At 39.3% G+C, this 20,454-nt stretch overlaps 3 protein-coding genes across 3 annotated transcripts in view; all 3 read right to left on the reverse strand.

The window, feature by feature from the left end:
- LOC117303193 (neural proliferation differentiation and control protein 1-like) overlaps positions 1–2,023 on the reverse strand; it is a 69,572-nt gene extending 67,549 nt beyond the window's left edge. The window contains exon 1 of the mRNA XM_033787326.1: positions 1,857–2,023. Within this exon, the coding sequence (XP_033643217.1) occupies positions 1,857–1,944 (88 nt within the window). The 5' untranslated portion in view covers positions 1,945–2,023. The remainder of the gene's footprint in view (positions 1–1,856) is intronic.
- A 5,835-nt stretch (positions 2,024–7,858) lies between these two features.
- LOC117303293 (fibrinogen C domain-containing protein 1-like) lies at positions 7,859–8,494 on the reverse strand. The gene is made up of 2 exons (XM_033787460.1): positions 8,389–8,494; positions 7,859–8,118 (listed from the first exon to the last, which is right to left on the reverse strand). Exons 1-2 carry the CDS (start codon positions 8,492–8,494, stop codon positions 7,859–7,861), a joined length of 366 nt encoding a protein of 121 aa, XP_033643351.1.
- Positions 8,495–12,738: 4,244 nt separating this feature from the next.
- On the reverse strand, positions 12,739–20,385 carry LOC117302881 (peroxisomal leader peptide-processing protease-like). Its single transcript, XM_033786844.1, has 11 exons — positions 20,326–20,385; positions 19,405–19,662; positions 18,774–19,227; positions 18,402–18,614; positions 17,941–18,149; positions 17,501–17,650; positions 16,822–16,995; positions 15,987–16,108; positions 15,123–15,214; positions 14,468–14,562; positions 12,739–13,858 (listed from the first exon to the last, which is right to left on the reverse strand). Exons 1-11 carry the CDS (start codon positions 20,339–20,341, stop codon positions 13,755–13,757), a joined length of 1,887 nt encoding a protein of 628 aa, XP_033642735.1. The 5' UTR covers positions 20,342–20,385; the 3' UTR covers positions 12,739–13,754.
- Positions 20,386–20,454: the final 69 nt, after the last annotated feature.

Below are 20,454 nucleotides of genomic sequence, written 5' to 3' on the forward strand. Positions count from 1 at the left end.
TTTTTTCGATGATTATCTCAACCATTTTCAACCGTAAAGGTAGTCCGCGCGCCCGTCGGACAACTTGATTGACACTTCTACGTCAATGCATCGGCAACTGACACCTTAATGTCGGCGAGTCACGCAACTCACAAAGGCTCTGTGTCATTTTGAGACGGCCAATCATGGCCAATCACGAATCGAGAATTGTGGTGAGCGTTCACCAATTGGCCAAGCCAGCGGTAGCGGCGATCATACTTTGTTGTAAAACCAGAAATAATCGGGGCGGGACTACGCAATCTGAAATTGTTTGGACTACAAACAAGTTCGGGGGATCAGACAAAAACAAGTTGAAATGTAACCCTATTAAACTGTCAGTCTATGGTATAAATATTTCTACCTCCATGAGTATACCAAGTGCTGTTTTTAGGCTTCCATCTTGCGCGCGGGAAATACTCGATATATCGAGTATACTCGATATTAAATTTTCGATATATCGATAATGGGAAAAAACCGACATCGACGGACGTTAGGCTGCCATGGCTTGCGCTCTTAGCAACTAAGCCATGACACCCTGTTTGTCAGACCTGTACCCTGTTTTATCTCTCATTTACATTTAATGTATTGTAAACAACTAGGACGGACCCAGTTTTAAAATTTTAGTCAATAATTGTCTTAGCATTGTGCATTATAACTTTTTAAAGGGAGTATCATAGATAAGTTTTTGTCAGCATATTTTTTAACGTCACATATGTCACTTGTCAAATCATCAGGTTTTCAAATATAGCGTCATCGTGCTGAGAAAACTGACGAAAGAAAAGTCTTAGTATTTTCACAGCATTGTCAAATCTATCTCTACGTTTAGAGAAGTAATAAAGAGGTTACCATCTTTTGACGCAGCATAAAGAAATGAACAGCAAGCAACCCTCATCAAACTAAAAACTGATCCATGCATGAATCATTTATCAGATTTGAATGTTGTCTGGTGTAAATTTTTTCAAACCATAATTACTAACGTGATACTGGTCAACAGCAGTACTTCTCACCCAGTAAGTTTTTATGGCGAACAACTTACCAGGAGTGCGTTTTGGCGACCCCAACCAGAAACATTGGTTATCTGTCGAGCGTTTTCGCGTGTTCAGGTTGAGCGCGGTGACGATGCTGTTCAGACCAACCGCACCGGTAACCGAATTGTTGAGTTGGTTGGGCTTTGGTTGGGGTCGCCAAAATGCACTCCAATAAATACCCATTGGAAAAGTTTCCATATGGCACCACCAATTTTTCATTCGATATGAAATAATATAGTATCTAATTTACCTCAATGAGATATCCCTTTTTGTATAAAAGGGTGAAAAAGTGGAGGCGCCATACGGAAAGTTATCCTACCCTTTTCACTCATTTTTACAAAAAGGGATCTCATTGATTGAGGTAAACTAGATACTATATTATTTCATATCGAATGAACAAGTGGTGGCGCCATACAGAAACTTTTCTGAAATCATTTAACTAACGACCCTCAACCTGAAAATAAAATTTTGACTGTAAAAATAAACTAAATGTATTTAAAAAAGCTGTTTGTTTTGATCGCAAAACTGAATACAAAGTACATGTTGATGTTCTACTTTACATCAATTGTAAATCATTGGTGCAATTTCCCCAGAGTAAAGCTGACATTTATTGAACACCCACCACAGGGATTTACCTCAACACCGAAAACAACCTGCCATGCCCACTGCCCACTCAGTTGTGCATGAAATACTGGCCGAATGCAGAGCGCTGCCGCCTGGCTGCACACACACACACAGCAAACCAATGGCAGGTCAAGCCGGCTGGCAAAAAAAAACAAGTGGAAAAAGAAGATAATTTTTAGAACTTACCAGAAACGTTTCCCACTAAAAAGAACAGCAAATGATGCAGCATAATTACACATGCCAGTGAGGTGACTGACACTATTTTCCCCGTCATTTTCAGCGGTTAATTTTGACGCCAAACTGAGCGAATTTCAATTAACGTAGCTCACCGGACGGTGTCCTCCATGTTACCGTGAAGTTTCGACGGCTGTTTGGTGTTTCATCATACGGCCCAAAAACGTAAAAACGCCTTTACTTGCGCCCTCTGCTGTCTGGTGATACATCTGGGTGCGTTTTGGCGGTCGTGCGCGTAATAACCAATACTTAGGTCACTGGCCAGAACCGATGACATGTTCAACCGCCGAAACAGAGTTATTAGTTACGACCGCCAAAACGCATCCCTGGTAGACTCCATCTGAATTTAGCATTCCCTTTTTTATATTATAATAATGCAGGCACAATTTTTTTTATATGGAATGTATAGTGTGCGATTGGAGTGAAAAAGAAACCCGTTTGTCGCAGACTTTGTGTTGTCCTTACTCCATTTATAGCATTGTGTGACATGAACAGAGTCCCAAGTTGCTACACATAACTTTTCTAAGTATCAAGTGAGGTCGCTTCTCCAGGTAAAGTAAACAAATTATGTCAATCATTAGAATTATTAACAATTCGGATTCCGTATAAAAATGTGCGTTTAATTTAAACAATCTTGTAAAACATCGATCTCACAATGCTTTGCCTCAAATCCCATTATAAAAGTATATAAAATAGTAACAGAACATAATACAAAATGAACGTGAATGTCTGAGTCTTTGATTCTTACTTTAAAAGTGTGAACACGCGAGAACTTAGTTTGTGCACAAGTTCAGGAACCATTAGGGACCATTGAAGTACTGCAGAATCCTTGCTGTTTTCGGATACGCTCAGTTTTCTGTTGCGTTTAGTTATTTGAATGTGAGGTTACAGTCTTCTATAACCTTCTATAACCCGTTTTCATAAGGAATTGGAAAATGAGTGGATCTTTAAGTGCAAAACCACCATTAATAGTTCAATTAAATTATGAAAAAACTTCGATAGAAACATTCTCAGACGTTCAACGCCCAAGAAACTTGTTATAAACACCGGCTAGATGAGCCACATTAACTCGGGACAGACTTGACTTTATTGTTTTTCCTCCTCCTTTCTTACTAATTGCGGTGATCCTTCATCCACCGTCCCACCCCGATTCCCTTAACCTCGCCTTAGCCCACAAACCCTCCCCAAAAGTTGTAATCACTACTGCTCAACCTATCACCCCTTTCATCAAAGCACTGATAAAAATAGATCCAACGTGTGTGGTGAATCCCATACAAAACAATTGAATCGACTTTAACGGTACATTATTAGCGAGTTCCATGAATAATTAACGAAAAGGCCCGAATCAGAATCGATCTCTGCCGAGCGACCGATCGACTTTTCCCAGTCAGACAAAGAGTTCTTTCTCGCCCGGTGTGTGTTCTAACAAGCCGAACTGCCTATAACAGCACCCACTAAGAATTCAATCAATTTGACAACAGCCTTGTTTCATCTCTAAGCATCTCTTGAAGGTGTATGGAGGGGATATTCAACGCTATACATAAACAGTGCTTTTAACGATTTCTGATACGAGCAGAGAAACTTAGTGTCCACTTTGTTCAAAGTTTTATGGACGATTCGATTCAAACAAGAGGGGAGATATTTTGAATTTTACATGTTTACCACAACTTCTAACAGACTTTCGTTCGGTATACGTGGATTACTTACTTTGATAAACTTTGATCTACCATACTTGGTGTTATTTACTAATTTAAGTATTATTGCTTCCTCGTTTGTATCTTTGGTCCAATGTGCGTCACCCGTGCCCCTCATCCCATCCACCTCCCAACCCCTCCCAGCCCTCCTTCATGTGCTCAGTTTTGGCGGCTGAATAAAAGGCGATTATTGTATCGTCAGTGAAATTTTTCGACCATAGTGCCAATGCTTGCATACATTGTAACCATAACAAAACACTGACATGCTTGTAAAACATAACCCCGAATAAGCTCATGTTGCGACCGGACAAGTAACAAGTGGAGAACATTGTTTTAATATCAATGTGACGCCAGTGTCTTCTTTGTTGACGTGTTTTTTCTTTTCTAACAAGTAGTTCTGGACGTGAACATAATGCAACGATTCCGGTTTTTGTGATGGCACAAAAGGACAATCGGTTGTGCAGTTTTCATCATCACAACTTCTCCCTTCAACGATAGAGTTATTTTGATGATCTAGAGAGACTGAAGTATTTAACAATGCCATCCCATGTGTGGCAGGGTGATGATGCACCTCTAGCGATACAAGATGTTTACGACTACATAGACCGGGAAATCAAAACATTAAAAGTCAGACTCGTCACCAAGACAGAGAAACTGTTCTACGGCGGCATCGACCCTATCCAATTCCTCATCCACGTCGAGGAAATCTTCAAGAGTAAACACCGAGTGAAGAGAATCAAGACCCTGGTTCCGAAGGTGTCCTCGTGGGCTGAGTTAGACTTATTCGCCCGGACTTGCAACGAGGTCCGGAGACCCGGAGGCGTACGAGATGCCGGCTTTAGTAAGGACCTCAACACCTTCATGCAGGCGTTCCAGCGCGGGGTGAAGTCCATCTCGGAACTCCTGGATGAGGTACGAGATTTGTATTCAATCGTACAAAGTTTCTGCCGGAACTATCAATCATTGGAGGGTGAGTTTGATTTGAAGTGGGCCCGTGCCGCCAATCTGGAACTTAAGAACAACCTCCAAGGTATTTCTACCCTCCTGCGTGAGGCACAGACTGGGGTGAATCCGAAGTTGTTCAGCACCGACAAGTTTTCGATGGATGTGGCTGAAACGCTCGACACAAAGAGGTACCCTATTTTGCGGTTGTTTCCGGATGTCTTCCAGAAGTTACATTTTGTGCTGCACCTGGTTGGAAAATGGCGCGCAAATGATCAGATTTACCTGGAGGATGTTCAATTTAAACTGATTAAAACAAAACGGATCCAGCGTCTCAAACAAGAGGAATATAACACACTTGAGTTGGAGCATGGTAATATTCTGAGTAACATCGTTGAGAGACGAGTTCGCGTGAGAGCTCGCGAGATCCGCGAGAGGATCAAACAGCTGGACCAGGAGATTCATAAACTGCATAGTCTGAAACGGAGTATGACGTCAGAGAAGACACAGACAGAGCAGGAGGTCTTGGAGAGAAAACGGGTAATGTTCCTTAATAAGAACATCACAGACATAACCAAAGACATTGATAATATCTTAGGTCTGAAGAAAGACATTGAGATCCTTGGGAAGAAATTGAAATCACTGAATAAGAGCATCAAGCTCACTGAGACGGACCTGAACACTCGCGAGAAAGAGAAACAAGATCTCGAGAGAGATTACAACGAGATGAGGTCTGCGACGAGTAGATCCAACCAGTTGGCCTTCGAGAGGACGGAGCTGTCAAAGGAAATTGCCATCATTAATGAGAAGATCCAAGAGTTGGAGACCATCTTCTACCGGAAGACGGATAAACAGAGGTTGGCGATAGCCTTTGAAGAAGTCCAAAAATCCATGGAGGATCCATAATGAACTTTAAAGACACTTTACACGAACTTTTACCGAAATAAATAATATAACCCGTTCAATCTGAAAGCTTATTGGTTTTGAAGTGCATGATTTTGCCAAACATACAGAAAATGTTCGGTTGAAACAACAGAGCTATATATTGGTTGAAACACTACTAAAGTTGTTAAAATAACATTTAAAATTGTTAAAATAGCATTTTAAGACTATACCCGTGGCCATTATTTTGATTGCCACATTTAAAATAAGCCACAAAGGAGCATGCAAATTCATCAACACAAAACATGGTGCACATTTTCCGGTTTTTTTCTTCATTAGAGCATTACACAGAATGAACCTTTTACAGATTGGTTGATGATGTTGATAGAGAACGCGGAGTAAATGTACAGTCAAAATGCAGCTATATATTTTTTATATTTAATACTGAAACCTGCATAACTCAAACCCACTATAAGCAAAACACATTACAACCCATGATTTTAATCTTCTTACTAGAATAAATTTGAGCTCTGAATGTACAAAAGAGAAAAAAAGAGATGGTTTGATAAAAATTCATGTGAATAGAGATTTAGCTTGTTGCAACCTGCTTTCCAACAAAAAGGTATGACCAAATAGCTCTATGGCCCAAATGCAACAAATAGTTGAAGACCTGACATTTAACAAAGTCTGTGTTGAAAGAAAGTCAATGTGATGTACAGTACTATGGGAACATTATTAAAATATTGATCTATCGATCACTCTGTAAACAGAATACTCTGTATTATTTGAATACTTGAAAGTGTAAAATCTACCGAAATTCTCCAAAAGACCTTCGGCTATATAAAATTATTTAACATACTTCTACATCCTGCCAAATCTTCTCGCTATAGACTGTGAAAGCCCCGCCTGTCTAACAATGATCAAGATAACTTGAACAAAGACTACTCTATTCTTAAACTTCAGACTGAAATCAACTCTAATCGATTAAGGACCAAAATCACCTTTAGTTGTCACTAGATTTAATTTTAATTTTAATACTTTCAGAAAAATAAAATCTTCCTTTTAAATCATATTGATACACAACGTTCCAACACTGCGATTATTCTAAATACAAAGACATTTTTCATACAGCTCAAAATAGTTTGCTAAAAGTTATAACAATGAAACAAAATTAAAACTTGGGACACTGTACTTAGTTTGATAAAATTATTACTTAATTTTAAAAGAAAGGACCGTTAACCTTTTCTTGCTCTTCGAACTACATATGATTTTAAGACGAAAAATGACACTATCGGTAATAATCGAGTAAAAATTTATAACTATATGGAGTAAGCACAACAAAATAATGCTTATCAGCCAAAAATACAATCTCACATAATCTGTGACTAGTTTCCTGCTTGTAACCTCTTCGCAGCAAACTATAAAGCAATACTTGAGGGTGACAGTTTGTTTTTAGGCCAGGATTGAAACATTTTGTTCATTGTGTATTATGTTTAAAAAAATTGTGGCATTAAATTATCGACTCTTAAGCAAGGTTGCCACCCCCCCCCCATGCTAAAATAATCTATATTTATCACACAATCTCCATCAAGAATGTTTCGCGAAATAATTTCATCGGTTGCCAATGGTTACCAGTATCACTATCAACACTGTTTTTTTTTTTTAAATACAAATAAGCAAGATCAATCTCAGATTAATAACCTGGGAAGGAAAATGAAAGTTAACCTGAAATTTACTTAACATACAGGGACAAGCAATCAAAATAATTCAAAGGGGCCAATCGGAATAAAAGTCAATACATATTGACCGATATCTCTTTTCTGGAAACTAAGGGTGTGATGATAACCTCATCGCTTGTCATCCATTTTCCTATAAAATATTCTCGTTTGATTACATTGCGTTGTCATTGTTTTCCTGTCGTTTAATTAATTCATTAGTTTGGAATAAACAATAACTTCGGTGTTTAAACAATATTCGTTTGTTCATTTCATTTTGATTATTTATAATTAATGTTTATATTTAATACTCCTTTCATACCGTAAACGCCCCCCCCAAAAAAAAAAAAAAAAAACCCAAAAACCAAAACCTCCTCAACAACAACATCAACAATAACACCGACATCTATAAATCCATAATTAAGTTACTTAATTGTGCAGAGGTGATTTAAACTTTGGATGAGCATAATTATGTTCAACAGCTAAACCTGCTTAAGCTATCAAAACAGTTCCGTTGTCAGCAAATATATAATTAATTTTATTAGAGGCCACTGATAGACTTTGAAATTATTAGTGAGTTTTCTATTTCTGAATATTTAGCATTTTTATAGGAGAGCTTGTGAGACTTTTGCTGCTCTGAGCGTTGGTGAGCACGGGCGCTACTTTTGAAAAAAAAAGTGAAAAGGTCCGTCCAAAAGTCTCCCAAAACAAGGTGAGCCCTCTACGATGAAAGGAGACGAATTTTCATTTCAGTCGCTTTCAGTGAGTAATAAAACCCCTTCCAAGCTACCCACTGAAGACCCTGATCCCTCTGGGTAACTCCCCCTCCAATCAGATAATTGCCGTTGAGGGCGCACCGGTGGCAGGCGTTGTACCACCACCCACCATTCAGCCAGATAGCACAGTTGCCTCCAGTCGCACCATCGCTGTCATAATCGTTGGTAGTGAAACCGAAGTTATTGTGATGTGTCATCGAGTCACCTACAAAAGAATGGAACGTTCTTCAAGAAGAGTTCGTATTTACACCACCCTCATTTTTTAATGGAACCCTTACCCCTCTCTTGCACCTCCATGAGGTCGGAAAAAACCCACATGAATGGTCCAACAAACCAAAAGGCCCCCATGTTTGACCCTACGTGTCACCCGAAGAAAGGTCTGGTTGTGCCACTGTCACGTTTCTTGTAAGAGTTCATGATTTGTGGTTGAACAGAGACAAACTGAACCATATAGAAAAAAGTTAGCAGAGCTCACCAGCAGTGCCCGAGTATTGGCCAACATTCAGTCTGAATCCTGGTGACGCTCCGATGCTGAACACGTCATACTGCGCATAGGCCACGCCTCCTACCCAGTCAGTCATATCAACCCTGAGTTGCCATTGGCCAGTTGAGGTGACGTCATGCAGAAGTTGGTTTCCTAGCCAGAAGTTTCCATTGATGTCACCAAAACCGTCTGCATAGCTCTGGTGATTTTGGTAGAAATTGAGAGATGCGTCCGTTCGTCTCTGAAATACCTGGAATATTATTCAAATAATAAATAATAAAATACCCTAAAATACCATTCAAAATCTGGGAGGATGAATTGAAAATGGTCGGTGTGTCATGTTTGTTAAATTAACAGACAAAGCAAAATCACAAAACGACAAAACAGAAGAGCAAAAAACAAACAAAGAAATAAAGATGGTTTAGTTTGACGTACGATCCAACCACCGCCATCTGTGTCCATGTCACAGTACACCTGAACGCCCCCAACGGCAGACCCCTCGTAGTGAATCGTGTACACTCCACTAGCTGGTTTGTTGGTACAGTAGTAAATAGCACTGGCATCTGTTTGAAGGAAGCAACACAACCAAAATGTTTTTAAAAATATTCCGATTTTGTAAATGAAAGAAGCAAATTAAATTGGCCAATACATGCACAAACGCCATCTTAAATATAATATAACGCAACGAGTGGGAGACGGAGTAGTGGAACATAAATCCAGCTGCCAAAATGGCCGCCGTTGCAAAAGACCGTGTCCGAATCGGCTTGCCATGATGGTATCTTGTGTTGCAGAACTCTTATTTCACAAAATAATCTTTTGTGCGCCGGTCATGCGCATTGAGACATGCAACTTAATTAGTCCGAAACAGTTGTGTAGGTCTATTGTTCTTCTATTATTCTTCTATTGAATTGAATGAATATATAGAGTTGAGCAGCATGTAGTTTTTTGCAAACAAACAAGTCAAACAACCACGTTCCATGCACCACAATATCGATTTTTGCTGTGAAAATTGTTCAGTGCCGGGTCTTCTGTTTACTGTCCTCTCTCCATTGTGTCCGGGCGTGGTTTCATTTTCAGCTGGTACCCATGGTTGATATTAAATTTTAGGTTTATCATGCGCATCTAATAGACACCGAAGCTCAGCAATAACAATGCCGGTCCGCGATGCTTCCGTTATTATACAGTTTCTGGAGCTCGTAAAGTTTAAACACGTTGTTGCAATAAAATTGACGAAGAAAGCTGCTTGTGTATCAATTATGTGTATTATTCAACAACTGTGTGTGATCCTAGTAACGGCATAAACTTGAAAGAAATACGGGAATCTGGAGAGTAAACTTTAACGTTGAAAACTTTACGAACTCGTGTGTAGAAGTGGTTAGTCTAGAACTCAAGGCGCACAACCGCAAACTTCACACATCTTAGGAAACTATAGTAAACAACATGTCATGTCATGACAGTTTCTATGGAAACGAAAGAAATCTTCTGTTCGATTATTGTGTTTGTTTATTTACGAAGGCTATTTTGGTGGCCCTGACACGGAACATTAAAAATAATTGACGACATAACAACTAACCAATCTTATAATAAAGCACGTATCAGTGTTTTCCTACATGGTATAATCATTTTGAAGTATGAGATCTTTGGTAACATGTCACTATTTAATGGTTTGCATGGTGCTGCGGCGTATTATGCAGCCATCAAACCAGGAACACCGGGGAATAGACCTCTATTAGAGCGCATTTGGTTCTTGTGCATTCACAGACGGCGCGAATTTTGACTTCAGGGTTTGCCTTTAGTGAAAACTTTCATGAATGTTAGGCCGTGTCCGAAACGACGACTTCGGCTACAGCTACGTCTAGATCAGCGCGTCTACCAGTGTTGAAGAATAGCAGACGCGCGCGATCTAGCCGTAGCTGTAGCCGAAGTCGCCGTTTCGGACACGGCCTAAATATTAATCTGTGGTATTTTAAAAAGTGCTGGGTACCAGTCATATAATATAAAAGACGGTCTGTTAACTGGTCACATATTGTCCCTGCTAGGCACTGGTAATTTAGAGTGGGTTAATAGTGAGGTACAACATGACGAGAATAACATTTTAAACGCATGACGCGTCAATGAAAACGTGCCCGCGCCACGTTCGCAAGGTGGGGGGGGGGGGGTGGCCATTAACAATCAGCACATTCAGTTCGTTTCACAAATTAATTGTTGATGCGTGCTCAGCAGTTACCACTAGTTACCATTTCTCGGTAGTTAGAAGGTATGGAGCCGCAGAATAATGGGCCATTAAATACAACACAAAGTAAAAATATCAGCGAAAGGACTGGACAATACGGGTTTTTACCTTTAACGGTTCAATTTTAAAAAAAGGGAAGTAGAAAATGTGGTTTTCAACCAGTTGCCGGAACGTATTTAAAAGTCCAAGGTAACAGTTTAAGGTGACGGGCATGGTTCTCAAAAATGTTCATGAGACGTGGTAACGGACCCATCCACTTGCGGAGATAAACTCAGCTTATTTCGATGATAAAACAGGGTTGATCGACCATGTTATGACGTTAGTGACTACATGTTACGTTTGCAACGATTAACCGTGGTAACACTTTTATTTATAATACATTATAAACATGACCACTGGATCACTAGTGACCAAATATAACCTGTTCCAAGTATTTATGTTTCCACTTTATGCACAAGCATTAAATCACGCATGTTTCCATACTTTTGTTAAACTATAGGGAAGTTCTTTGAGCTACTGTTGCATTCAATTTATTTTGCGCGCTCGCATGTTTTGATGGCACAGTACTCTGGATACGAATACCCTCTGGATACAATGGTGAACACACCTCGGTGTAAGGGAACAACCAACTAATCAAATAATTCTTACAATCTTTAATCGAAAGTTAAACAAACAAAACATGGACAAGGTCAGGCCTAATTCTCTTTAACAATGTAGCTCATATTCAGTTCAACTTACCAGTCGTTGCTGTTGGTGTTGTGGTTATTTGTGGTGTTGTGGTTGTTTGTGGTGTTGTGGTTGTTTGTGGTGTAGTGGTTTCTTGTGGTGTGGTAACTCGTGGCGTAGGCCTAGTTGTAGCGGTTTCTGAAGACACATCTCCGTATAAACTCAATATCTGAAGCCAATTTAAAAGCATTGAGCCTTAAACCATTATTTGGATTTATATATATACAAAAATTAATTTTGTTATTAAAATATAAACATGGCTTCCCCCAATGAAGTGAAGCAGAATGTCAAATATATTTGCCGTCATTTCGGCAAAATGAAATATCTATTTTCATTGCGGAAGTTGGCCAGACTAAATTTGGCTCTCCTTACCAGATGTTGTAACATTGGTCAAAAACGGGAGAAAGACATGACCAACAGTAATAACAATGCATGGTAATTAACACCAAACTTACCCGCAAATCTTCACCCTCCTCCGGTCCGCAATACACGTCTCCATCTCCCATCTCACCAACATACAATCTTCCTATAGCAGCACTGTTTAATTGACATTCCTGCATCTTAATGCGGTAATTTATCGACTCGCACTTAATATTAGAAAAGCATCCACTCATACACCGAATTTTTGACGTTACGTTATACCACACCGCCAAGGTGTGGCCCGTCAGACGGGTATCCGACACACACCTAGATTTGAAAACACGGCAAGACCCCCGGCTACATGTATGTACCCCGAGTACGCCGATGAAAGTGAGCAGTACTACCCACCAGGAGAAGGCGGGGAGACCGGTTCTCATGGCGATAGCGGAAAATCACACAGACTTACTCGACATAAATGAAGAGTCAACTAAAGACTGTCTTGGTGTAACTCCAAAAATAGGCTATCTGATGTGACACCACGCGAGGGTATACAATTTGAGCTTGCAAGTCAAAACTTCACTGGTATGCTACGACTCCTCTCGCGCTATTGGTTTCGGTGACGATTGTGAGCGCAGCCATAAGTCCAAGAAGTAGGGTTACTATAGCTACCGCATCAAAGCGTAATACAGGTAAATTGTATTTTGTAAGGCAGGATTTATTATTATTATTATTATGGGGAACGAGGTTATCAGCATTGCGCTTGTGTCCTTGAATTTAAAAGCCATTCATCCACCATTTATTATATCAAACAAGATTTATAAATGACTGGTCCAATAAAGCTTAACACTATGTAAACAACAACCAAAAATTACAAAAATACGGAAATGTCATTTGAAAAGTATCAACAATCTTTTTATTAAACTGTTAATTCACTGATTAAAAACCTTTAAATCCAATACATTACATTCAAATAAACAATAAGTTATTTGCATATACATAACATCTATCATTTTTTACAGATATTTACAGATGAAAATATAATGTTTTATTAATCTCTGTGATCATTGATAAATATAAGATTCGTTATACAAAACATACATGTTTAAAATGACAAGTGCTTAATTCCAAACATTGTTGAATTAGAAAAACAACTTTTAATAATAGAATTCACTCAAAAAAATTTGACTATTTTATCCTTGTTTACTTATTTTTATTTGGTCATAAGTGTTAAGATTTCCTCCCTGTTATTCGGTTGAGCTATAATCAGATAAACATGTTTTGTTCCCAGCTTTGGCAGCGCCCTTCATGATTCCCAAATCATAACAAAAACAAGTAACAGCAACACTGAAGCGCCATGCCTCAGAAAACCAGTGTAAAACAAGTAACAGCAACACTGAAGCGCCATGCCTCAGAAAACCAGTGTAAAACCAGTTTAGACTGGATGATGGTTGTTTGTCTCCATGGCTATGCATTTTCAAATTTTCTTGTTTGGATCAAGTCATGGACCGAGTCCGCAGTGTGACATCACAGTGCTGATTTCTAAGACCTGTTTCTGGAGACCTGTTTTCACTCTGCGTTTTGAGCCCAACGTGACTTTTCAAAATGTGGGTTTGTTTCTGTTATGAAACATGAGTTTTACTTGATTTCACTCATTTACTTTTATATATAACAAATGAACAATAATGTTAATTTCAGGCATGTTGTTTAGTCCTTGGAAAACAGTATCATGAATATTGTATCGAGTACGAGGGCTAACCTGAATGTGCACAAGGTGATGCCTTCAATAAACCTTAGATTATTTAATCCCAATTTGTCTGATTATCTCACAGGCAAAACAATCAGAATCAGACTTGAGAAGGACAATATCATGCCTGTAATTTCGTTTGTATTGGCCTTTAACAATGCAAATACTGGATAAGAGACCCCACAATCAAAGGCGATTGAAGTCCAGGAAACAAACCAATGAAGCGAAAATTTATATTTTGTAGGTAAAAAAAACCAAAATAATTAAAACTTTCAACTGATTCGCCTCAAGATCTCACAACTTACTCTGAATGTTCTCCATGATTCTCCTCTCGTCCAAGCTCCACACAGACGTTAAAAATTCATCGTCAGAATCGAGTTTTCCCAAAACCTTCAGATCTGCATAAATATTAATAAGAAAAATTAAGAATTAAGGACAGGAAGGGTGCGAGTATAATTATTAAAGTAACATCTACTAAGGGTTTAAAAGGCACTTAAAGGTATTATATTGAGAATTGGTCAAGATAAAAACCACTATTGTTCAAATTTAGTCTGAAAACATACTTATTATTTGGTTCATTCAAGAAGATTTTTTCTGAAAAATATTTAAGTCTGAAATAAAGTCATATTAGAAACACCAGTAACTGAAAACCTAAATACAAAATACACTGAATTTGGCTGCTACAACCAATGTTTTTACATGCTGAAAATTGTGCATGGTTTTTCACTATTTTTACCTAACTCACACAACAAATTAAGCCCAAAATTTAATGGGTTTGTTATTTCATGTTAACGGTTGATCACAAACAACATGAACAGTATCTGTGGTTACTTTGTCAGCTCTGCCAATGCTACCGAATCCTACTAAATGGTTCCAATTTAAAAGTTTTATACAGACTTAGAGGATTTTTCTATTAGTTTGTCATATGCAAAATGACAGTGACCTTTACTCCTCAAAGATTAAATTCCAGACCTGAATTTTGAAAGAAAAAGAGGATTGGGATTTACCTTCTGTGTGGAGAAACTCAGTGAGAATTGGACCAAAGATAGACCATGGAATGATGAAATTAATGTGTGGAAAAGAAGCACCAGAATCCATGTCCCTAAAAAGTAAATGCAAGAAAATTGAAAAAGCTGAAATTAGTTGTCTTTTTTTAAGTGCAAAAATAAAACACATTTTTTTCAGAGAAAAATGTTCTCAGGACAACAATTGGCCTTGATCTTACAGCATGTGGACAACATTAGTCATTGTCAAAGACCAGTACTCACACTTTTTGTCACCAAACAATTTCACTAAGTGACAAAACTGTGAATACTTATTCAGCTCAATCGGTCTTCAGAGTCACTAAAATAAAATAGTGAAAAACCCCATCACTGTTTTAAAAATTGTTGTACTTATAACATTTTGTACTTATCTACTCTCAGGGATGTTGGTCATGTTACTTAAGTTTGTTGACCCCAAGGTTATCTCACGTATTGCATGCTGGGTCAATGTAAAATGGCGACGATTCATGGTCATTTATAAAGTATCAGTGATCCAGAAATCAGAAGAATCTGATGTCATCCTTTGATGTAGCTCACCCTAGATACGGTATATATAGACATAAACTAACATGGTGTGAGAAGTGGGATTGATTAAAAGGGAAATAATAAATTGACAAACCTTGCATTACTGGTTACTATGCCAAGAAGCTGGCCTGTCCTGCCACAGAAAAGTGGTCCTCCGCTTGTTCCAGAGTGGACTGCACAAGTTGACTGTAATCAAAGCCATACAATCAGCGAGATAAAGAATTAAGATTTCTTATCAACAGTATTTGTTTTTCAGGTAAGCTTTGGGGTAGCACAATGAGTGAATCTCTTTTGAGTAGTGTTGGTTCTGCAAAGAACCGGTAGTTTTGATCAATGTTTTGATCAGTATGCTCTGATTGTCTTCAGGAGGAAAGAATATTTGGTCTTTCAATCCAGCATTCATATTCAAGTGATTAAGATCATTGCGCTACACAGCATTATCTCTGGTCAATGGGCACACTTTTACCTCTTCAAGTTGCACAGTTTTTCAACGCCCTAAATTTCTTGCAGATTTGAATATCCAACCAGATATTACAGTAGGTAGCATGCAAAGGCATGTTCTAGATACAATGCCAGCTGTCAATTTCACCTAACTCTTTCTAACTTTCTTTCTAAGACGAGTTAAGTTCCGTATCCATCGGCGTTAGGACGCATTGAACCCATCCTAAGTTAGGACGAGTTACTGGAGTTACGAACTTAACTCGAGATAGGATTATTCTTAGCGTTTCGTGAAATCGGCTGCTGTTCTGGTCCTCGCCATTAACTGACTTAAGACCCCAACCCCTCCAAAACCACAACCCACCTTTCCAAACCTCGGCTCAGGCTTTGTTTCTTGCCCCAGGCTTTGTTTTATGTTGGAAACACCGTTTAAAATGTACACTGTTCCAAAATGGATGACCAAGCCCAAGCCGGAGCCAAATCCCAAGCCGAGGTTTTATAGAAAAAGCCAAGAACTTACTTGTAGCATGATTGGAGATTCCCTCACACTGATGACCTTTGACATGACCCCTGCACTAACAGAAGGCAAGAGGTCACGTTCAGGTGCTAGAAGGGCGTGACCAACAACAAAAACTGGTTGACCTGTGAACAAACCAAGACAAGATACAGAAACAGTTCTTTATAAAATTATAGAGTGGCCATTTTGCTCAGTATCTCTCCCCTTAAAGACAGTGTATACTTCTGGTAATTACTCTACAAGTAATGGATCATTGAAACGGAGCTGCTGTTATTATAAAACAATGTTAGAAACAACCCCTTTAAAGTAATGTAGTTTTTGAGAAAGGGGTAAGTTTTCACACAAACTTTTAAATCGGGGGGGGGGGACCTTTCTCAGGCATCTGTAAGCATACATTTCTAATGCAACAAGGGTTTTTCTTGCAACTTCAATGACCAATTGAGCAAAATTGTTATCTTATTAACATGTTTAGGGATATCAAGTGAGAACACTAGTCCTTGGCAACCGCCAAAAGTATACCCTTCTTAACCTTAAAGAAGAATTGGAGGGGAAATTTACAAGGGAAATACAAATAATATCAGTGACACCAATGGAGGTTGAAAAGAAAGGACCACACCTCATTTAAAAATTTAAAAACACAATCTTTTTAACCTTGCTGATCTGCAGCCCTACTGCAGCTGATCCAATGAAATCACTAATTAAAAATTCACAAAAGAATCTATTAATCAAATTTTAATTTTGTATTCAGTCTATCCTCATATCAATGCACACAAACAGGAATTGTTTATTTTAATTATTGATATCTACAGACCCTCTATCTGTGTGTGTATAAAGTTACCTTGACTGCAGGACTTGGCCGTTCTTTTTCCAGTAGACCCAAAGGCCTCACTCAACACACCAACTCCTCCCTCTAATTGAAGAACAGCCAGATCTAATGGGGAGTTGTGTCTGGTCATGTATATGACAGCAGCGTACTTCCAATGTATGTACGGATAGTCTAGACAAACTTGAACTACAGGTAGCGGGAAAATGTTGTCATGAATATTAAGAATTTATATCGAAATTGAGAGGGCAGATAATAAAATCATAAGGGAGGCTCATCATCCTTACTAACAGATGAGAAGCTATATTGTGAAGGACAGGGCTCATGTCCGAGCAGCAGGCATTCAAAGGTACCTTTTACAGTAAGGAAATATGCAGCCAATCAAACAAGAAACACTGGGCCCAACCCCTTCTCTTTTCTCTTTTCTTTTTACATGTGTTCACAACAGAAGAGACCAATGACTGGCACTTGAATCCAGACTCTGCTGGCTGACACAAAAGAGTTTGAGTCTGGTGCTCTTAACCACTCGGCCACGACACCCCATCCAGATATAGACTGAGCAAATCTTTGACATATTTGTTTGGTTTGTTGTTTAAATGTTAACTCGTATCTCGAAGGAACCCAAAAAGTTTCCAGGGGTTGGAATATGCTTGAAACTCGCAGTCAACATCTTCCAGGCTGAGCCATAGTTTACCTTTAAGGCTTTCTGCCTTGTAGACCACATGACGGCAGGTTAGAATGAGCCCCTTCTTAGCATTGATGATCACACCTGACCCCCACACTCCGCTAACCTTGATGAGAGCGACTGACCTCATGCACTGCTGGATCAGAGAGGGATAACTTGCTATATGTTGGGGAAAGATAAAGTGGACATTATGCATAATAATCATATTATAGTAATAACTAGTTTTTATACCGCACTTTTCTATGGGTCTCTTCCTAACTAAGAGAGGTTTGTGGTAACACCATGCCAAAATCTCTTTTGAGAAGTGTTGGTTCTGAAACATGTTTACACTACCTCGAACAATGTGCGTCTACCATTTCTGCCTTTTCGGGGAGTCCATTCCTTTCCTGCACATTTTGACCCACTGCACGTTGTTAATAGAGTCCATTAACACTCAGATGTTTGCCTACCTAAACTGAGTTTCTTTGTAGTCCTTAGTCTTTCCGCTGTGAAGTCACTACTCACTGATGATGTAATAGCTCGATTGACATCCTTTGTTCTGGAGTCAATAACTCGACTCAGTGACTCGATAATCGCTCGTAGTGAGCAGACAAGTGTGAGTCCAATCCACTCATTGTTTTTCCAGCATAGCGGAGCTACGATGATGCCAGCAAGTTTACTGTGTGAGAAACAACAGTGACTCATTTACTCACCTCGGATAATACAGAAACTTATGTTGGGCTCAAAGGTTAAATTCAGTTTTGAGAGCCACCCATTTTCCAATAAAAAGACTCCTTATGAAAATGAGTGAAAAAGCCTCACAGTCTCCAGTTTCACTTTAAACTTGTGTGAATTGCCCCCGTGGTTGATACCCTTCAAGTACACTTTGGGCAAAACTGAAAACAAGTTTGATAAAGTAAAAAAGTTTTACCTGTTATTTAAATACATCCCACCCCCTTCGGCTCCAGGTATACATCTAGCATCTGTCATAATGAGCTGGTGCCGTGGTCCGGCTACATTGCTTACAACTCCCATGCTAAGACTGTTGAGAAACACTGAAGGACACGTGGCACCAAACGGAGTGGCGCGCAGACAGACTGCGTTACCCTGTCGCACAGAAAAGTCATCTTGCAATGAAAGTGATCTGAAAATGAAACAAGTGAAAATGTTGAAAATGATCAAGTAACGTACAATAAAAGTCGCATGTGATTTTCCAGCTAAATACCAGTGTTCTAGGTTTCGAGACTGGTCTCGGGTCTAAAGAGAGATTGGTTGGGAGATCTAAAGTACTTGGAACAGTTACCTGAGGAATTCTATTGGATGCCCAAGATGCTCCAAGTGTCTCTCACTCTCTCTTAGTTTCAGCAGAGCAAACCAACTAATGAAAGATTCCTCAGGGAGATTCTTAGATACGGAGCTCAACCCAATAGGCTCCACGCCTGCACCAATAACAGCGTCTCTCTCAGATGTCTGATCTGATTGGTCTACACTACCCTCTTTACTGTCTGAGAATTCCCATCCGTCCCGCTGTGGTAGAAATGTCTTGAGAATATCATCAAAGTCTTGACATTTCCAAAGGATGATCAGATCAGCTCTGCGAGTGACGGTCCTACAGGTTGCTGGAAGAGGGCGTTGTCCTTGTACGGTGCTTGAAGAGGGTGGATTTGTCGGAAGAGGTTGTGATGCAGAGCTCTCAGGCAGAACGACATCAATGAGGAACTGGGAGACACTACTTGCTGTGTAAAATGGAATGTCCTCTGAAAGGCAAAAGAACGTAGCCTCTATTTAACAAATGTCATTTTAGTTTGCATCAGACATCAAGAACATCATTAATTTGTGTTACCCTACACTGATCAGGTATGACTTTTGGTCCGTTCAGAAATAGGGTTAGAGGAATAGGAAAAGAGAACAACAGAAACAAAATGGCCTTTTACCAGTCTGTCTTTTTGTAGAAATGTTCAACTTTTTTGAGGAATGAAGCCCATGAGGTTTCTTCTTCAGAGTTTCTGCAAATACCAGACCACTAGTTAGGATTAATCCTTCCTTTGGCTCAATGACGACACCGCTGCAGCTGAACTCCTGCTGTGTTGGCTTGTCGCCCTCAACGCAACCATTTGAGGGCGTTTTAATACCATCTTGTTGACGAAGACGAACAACACAGCTCTCGTTCAGACATCCGTGGCTGTCCATTTCTAAAGAAAATTCAACAAAGTCAGGGGTGAAAAAGTGGAAACTGATCTTAGTGTACTTTACATAATCCATTTGCAACAGGCTATCAATCAGCATCAGTGAAGAGTTGTAAGATTTATAGTAAGATTATCATAACGTTGAATTCTTCTTGAGACTCGACAGTCTCAGTAGTTGCGATGACGATGCTAGTGACCATCCAACCATGGAGGAAGGACATTTTTATCTTATTGTTACACTCCTTTCATCACAATTTAATTGACAGTTTAAATGAAGATTCAAGATTGTTTTCACAAAATGTTACTTTTACATTTTTCTTTAGAAAAGGATGCAATTTTTTGACTAACATTACAAACAACCAACTTAGCCTGAGGTGGATAAGTGACTACCTTAACCTTGTGACAGAGAAATACTTGGGCAATAATTGGTGGAGGTCGGATGAGTGATTCCCCCCCCCCCCCCCCCCCCAAATTCATTTGGGATGAACCGGCCAACTCTCGGAGGTAGGAACCGGCCAAGTGTTCAGGAACTCAGTCTTGACTCTTGAAAATCAAAGTTCCCAAAGTTCCACTAAAACAGCACCCAGCAAACGTAACAATCATTAGGTCCTCCCGGGTAAGGTAAACAAAATTCAATTGCAATTCTTACAGTTCCTAAATTTAGCCTACCAAATTCTGCTAGCATCCAGCAGCAGCAGCCTGAAGAAAGTTCGCCTCTTGCTGCACAGTGTTTACAGCAGACGACTGTTTATCATTAGCCACTTGCTAGCACTTGGTGGCGCTATTCACTGACTCACT

Source organism: Asterias rubens, chromosome 19, assembly GCF_902459465.1.
Source record: "Asterias rubens chromosome 19, eAstRub1.3, whole genome shotgun sequence".
NCBI lineage: Eukaryota > Metazoa > Echinodermata > Asteroidea > Forcipulatida > Asteriidae > Asterias > Asterias rubens.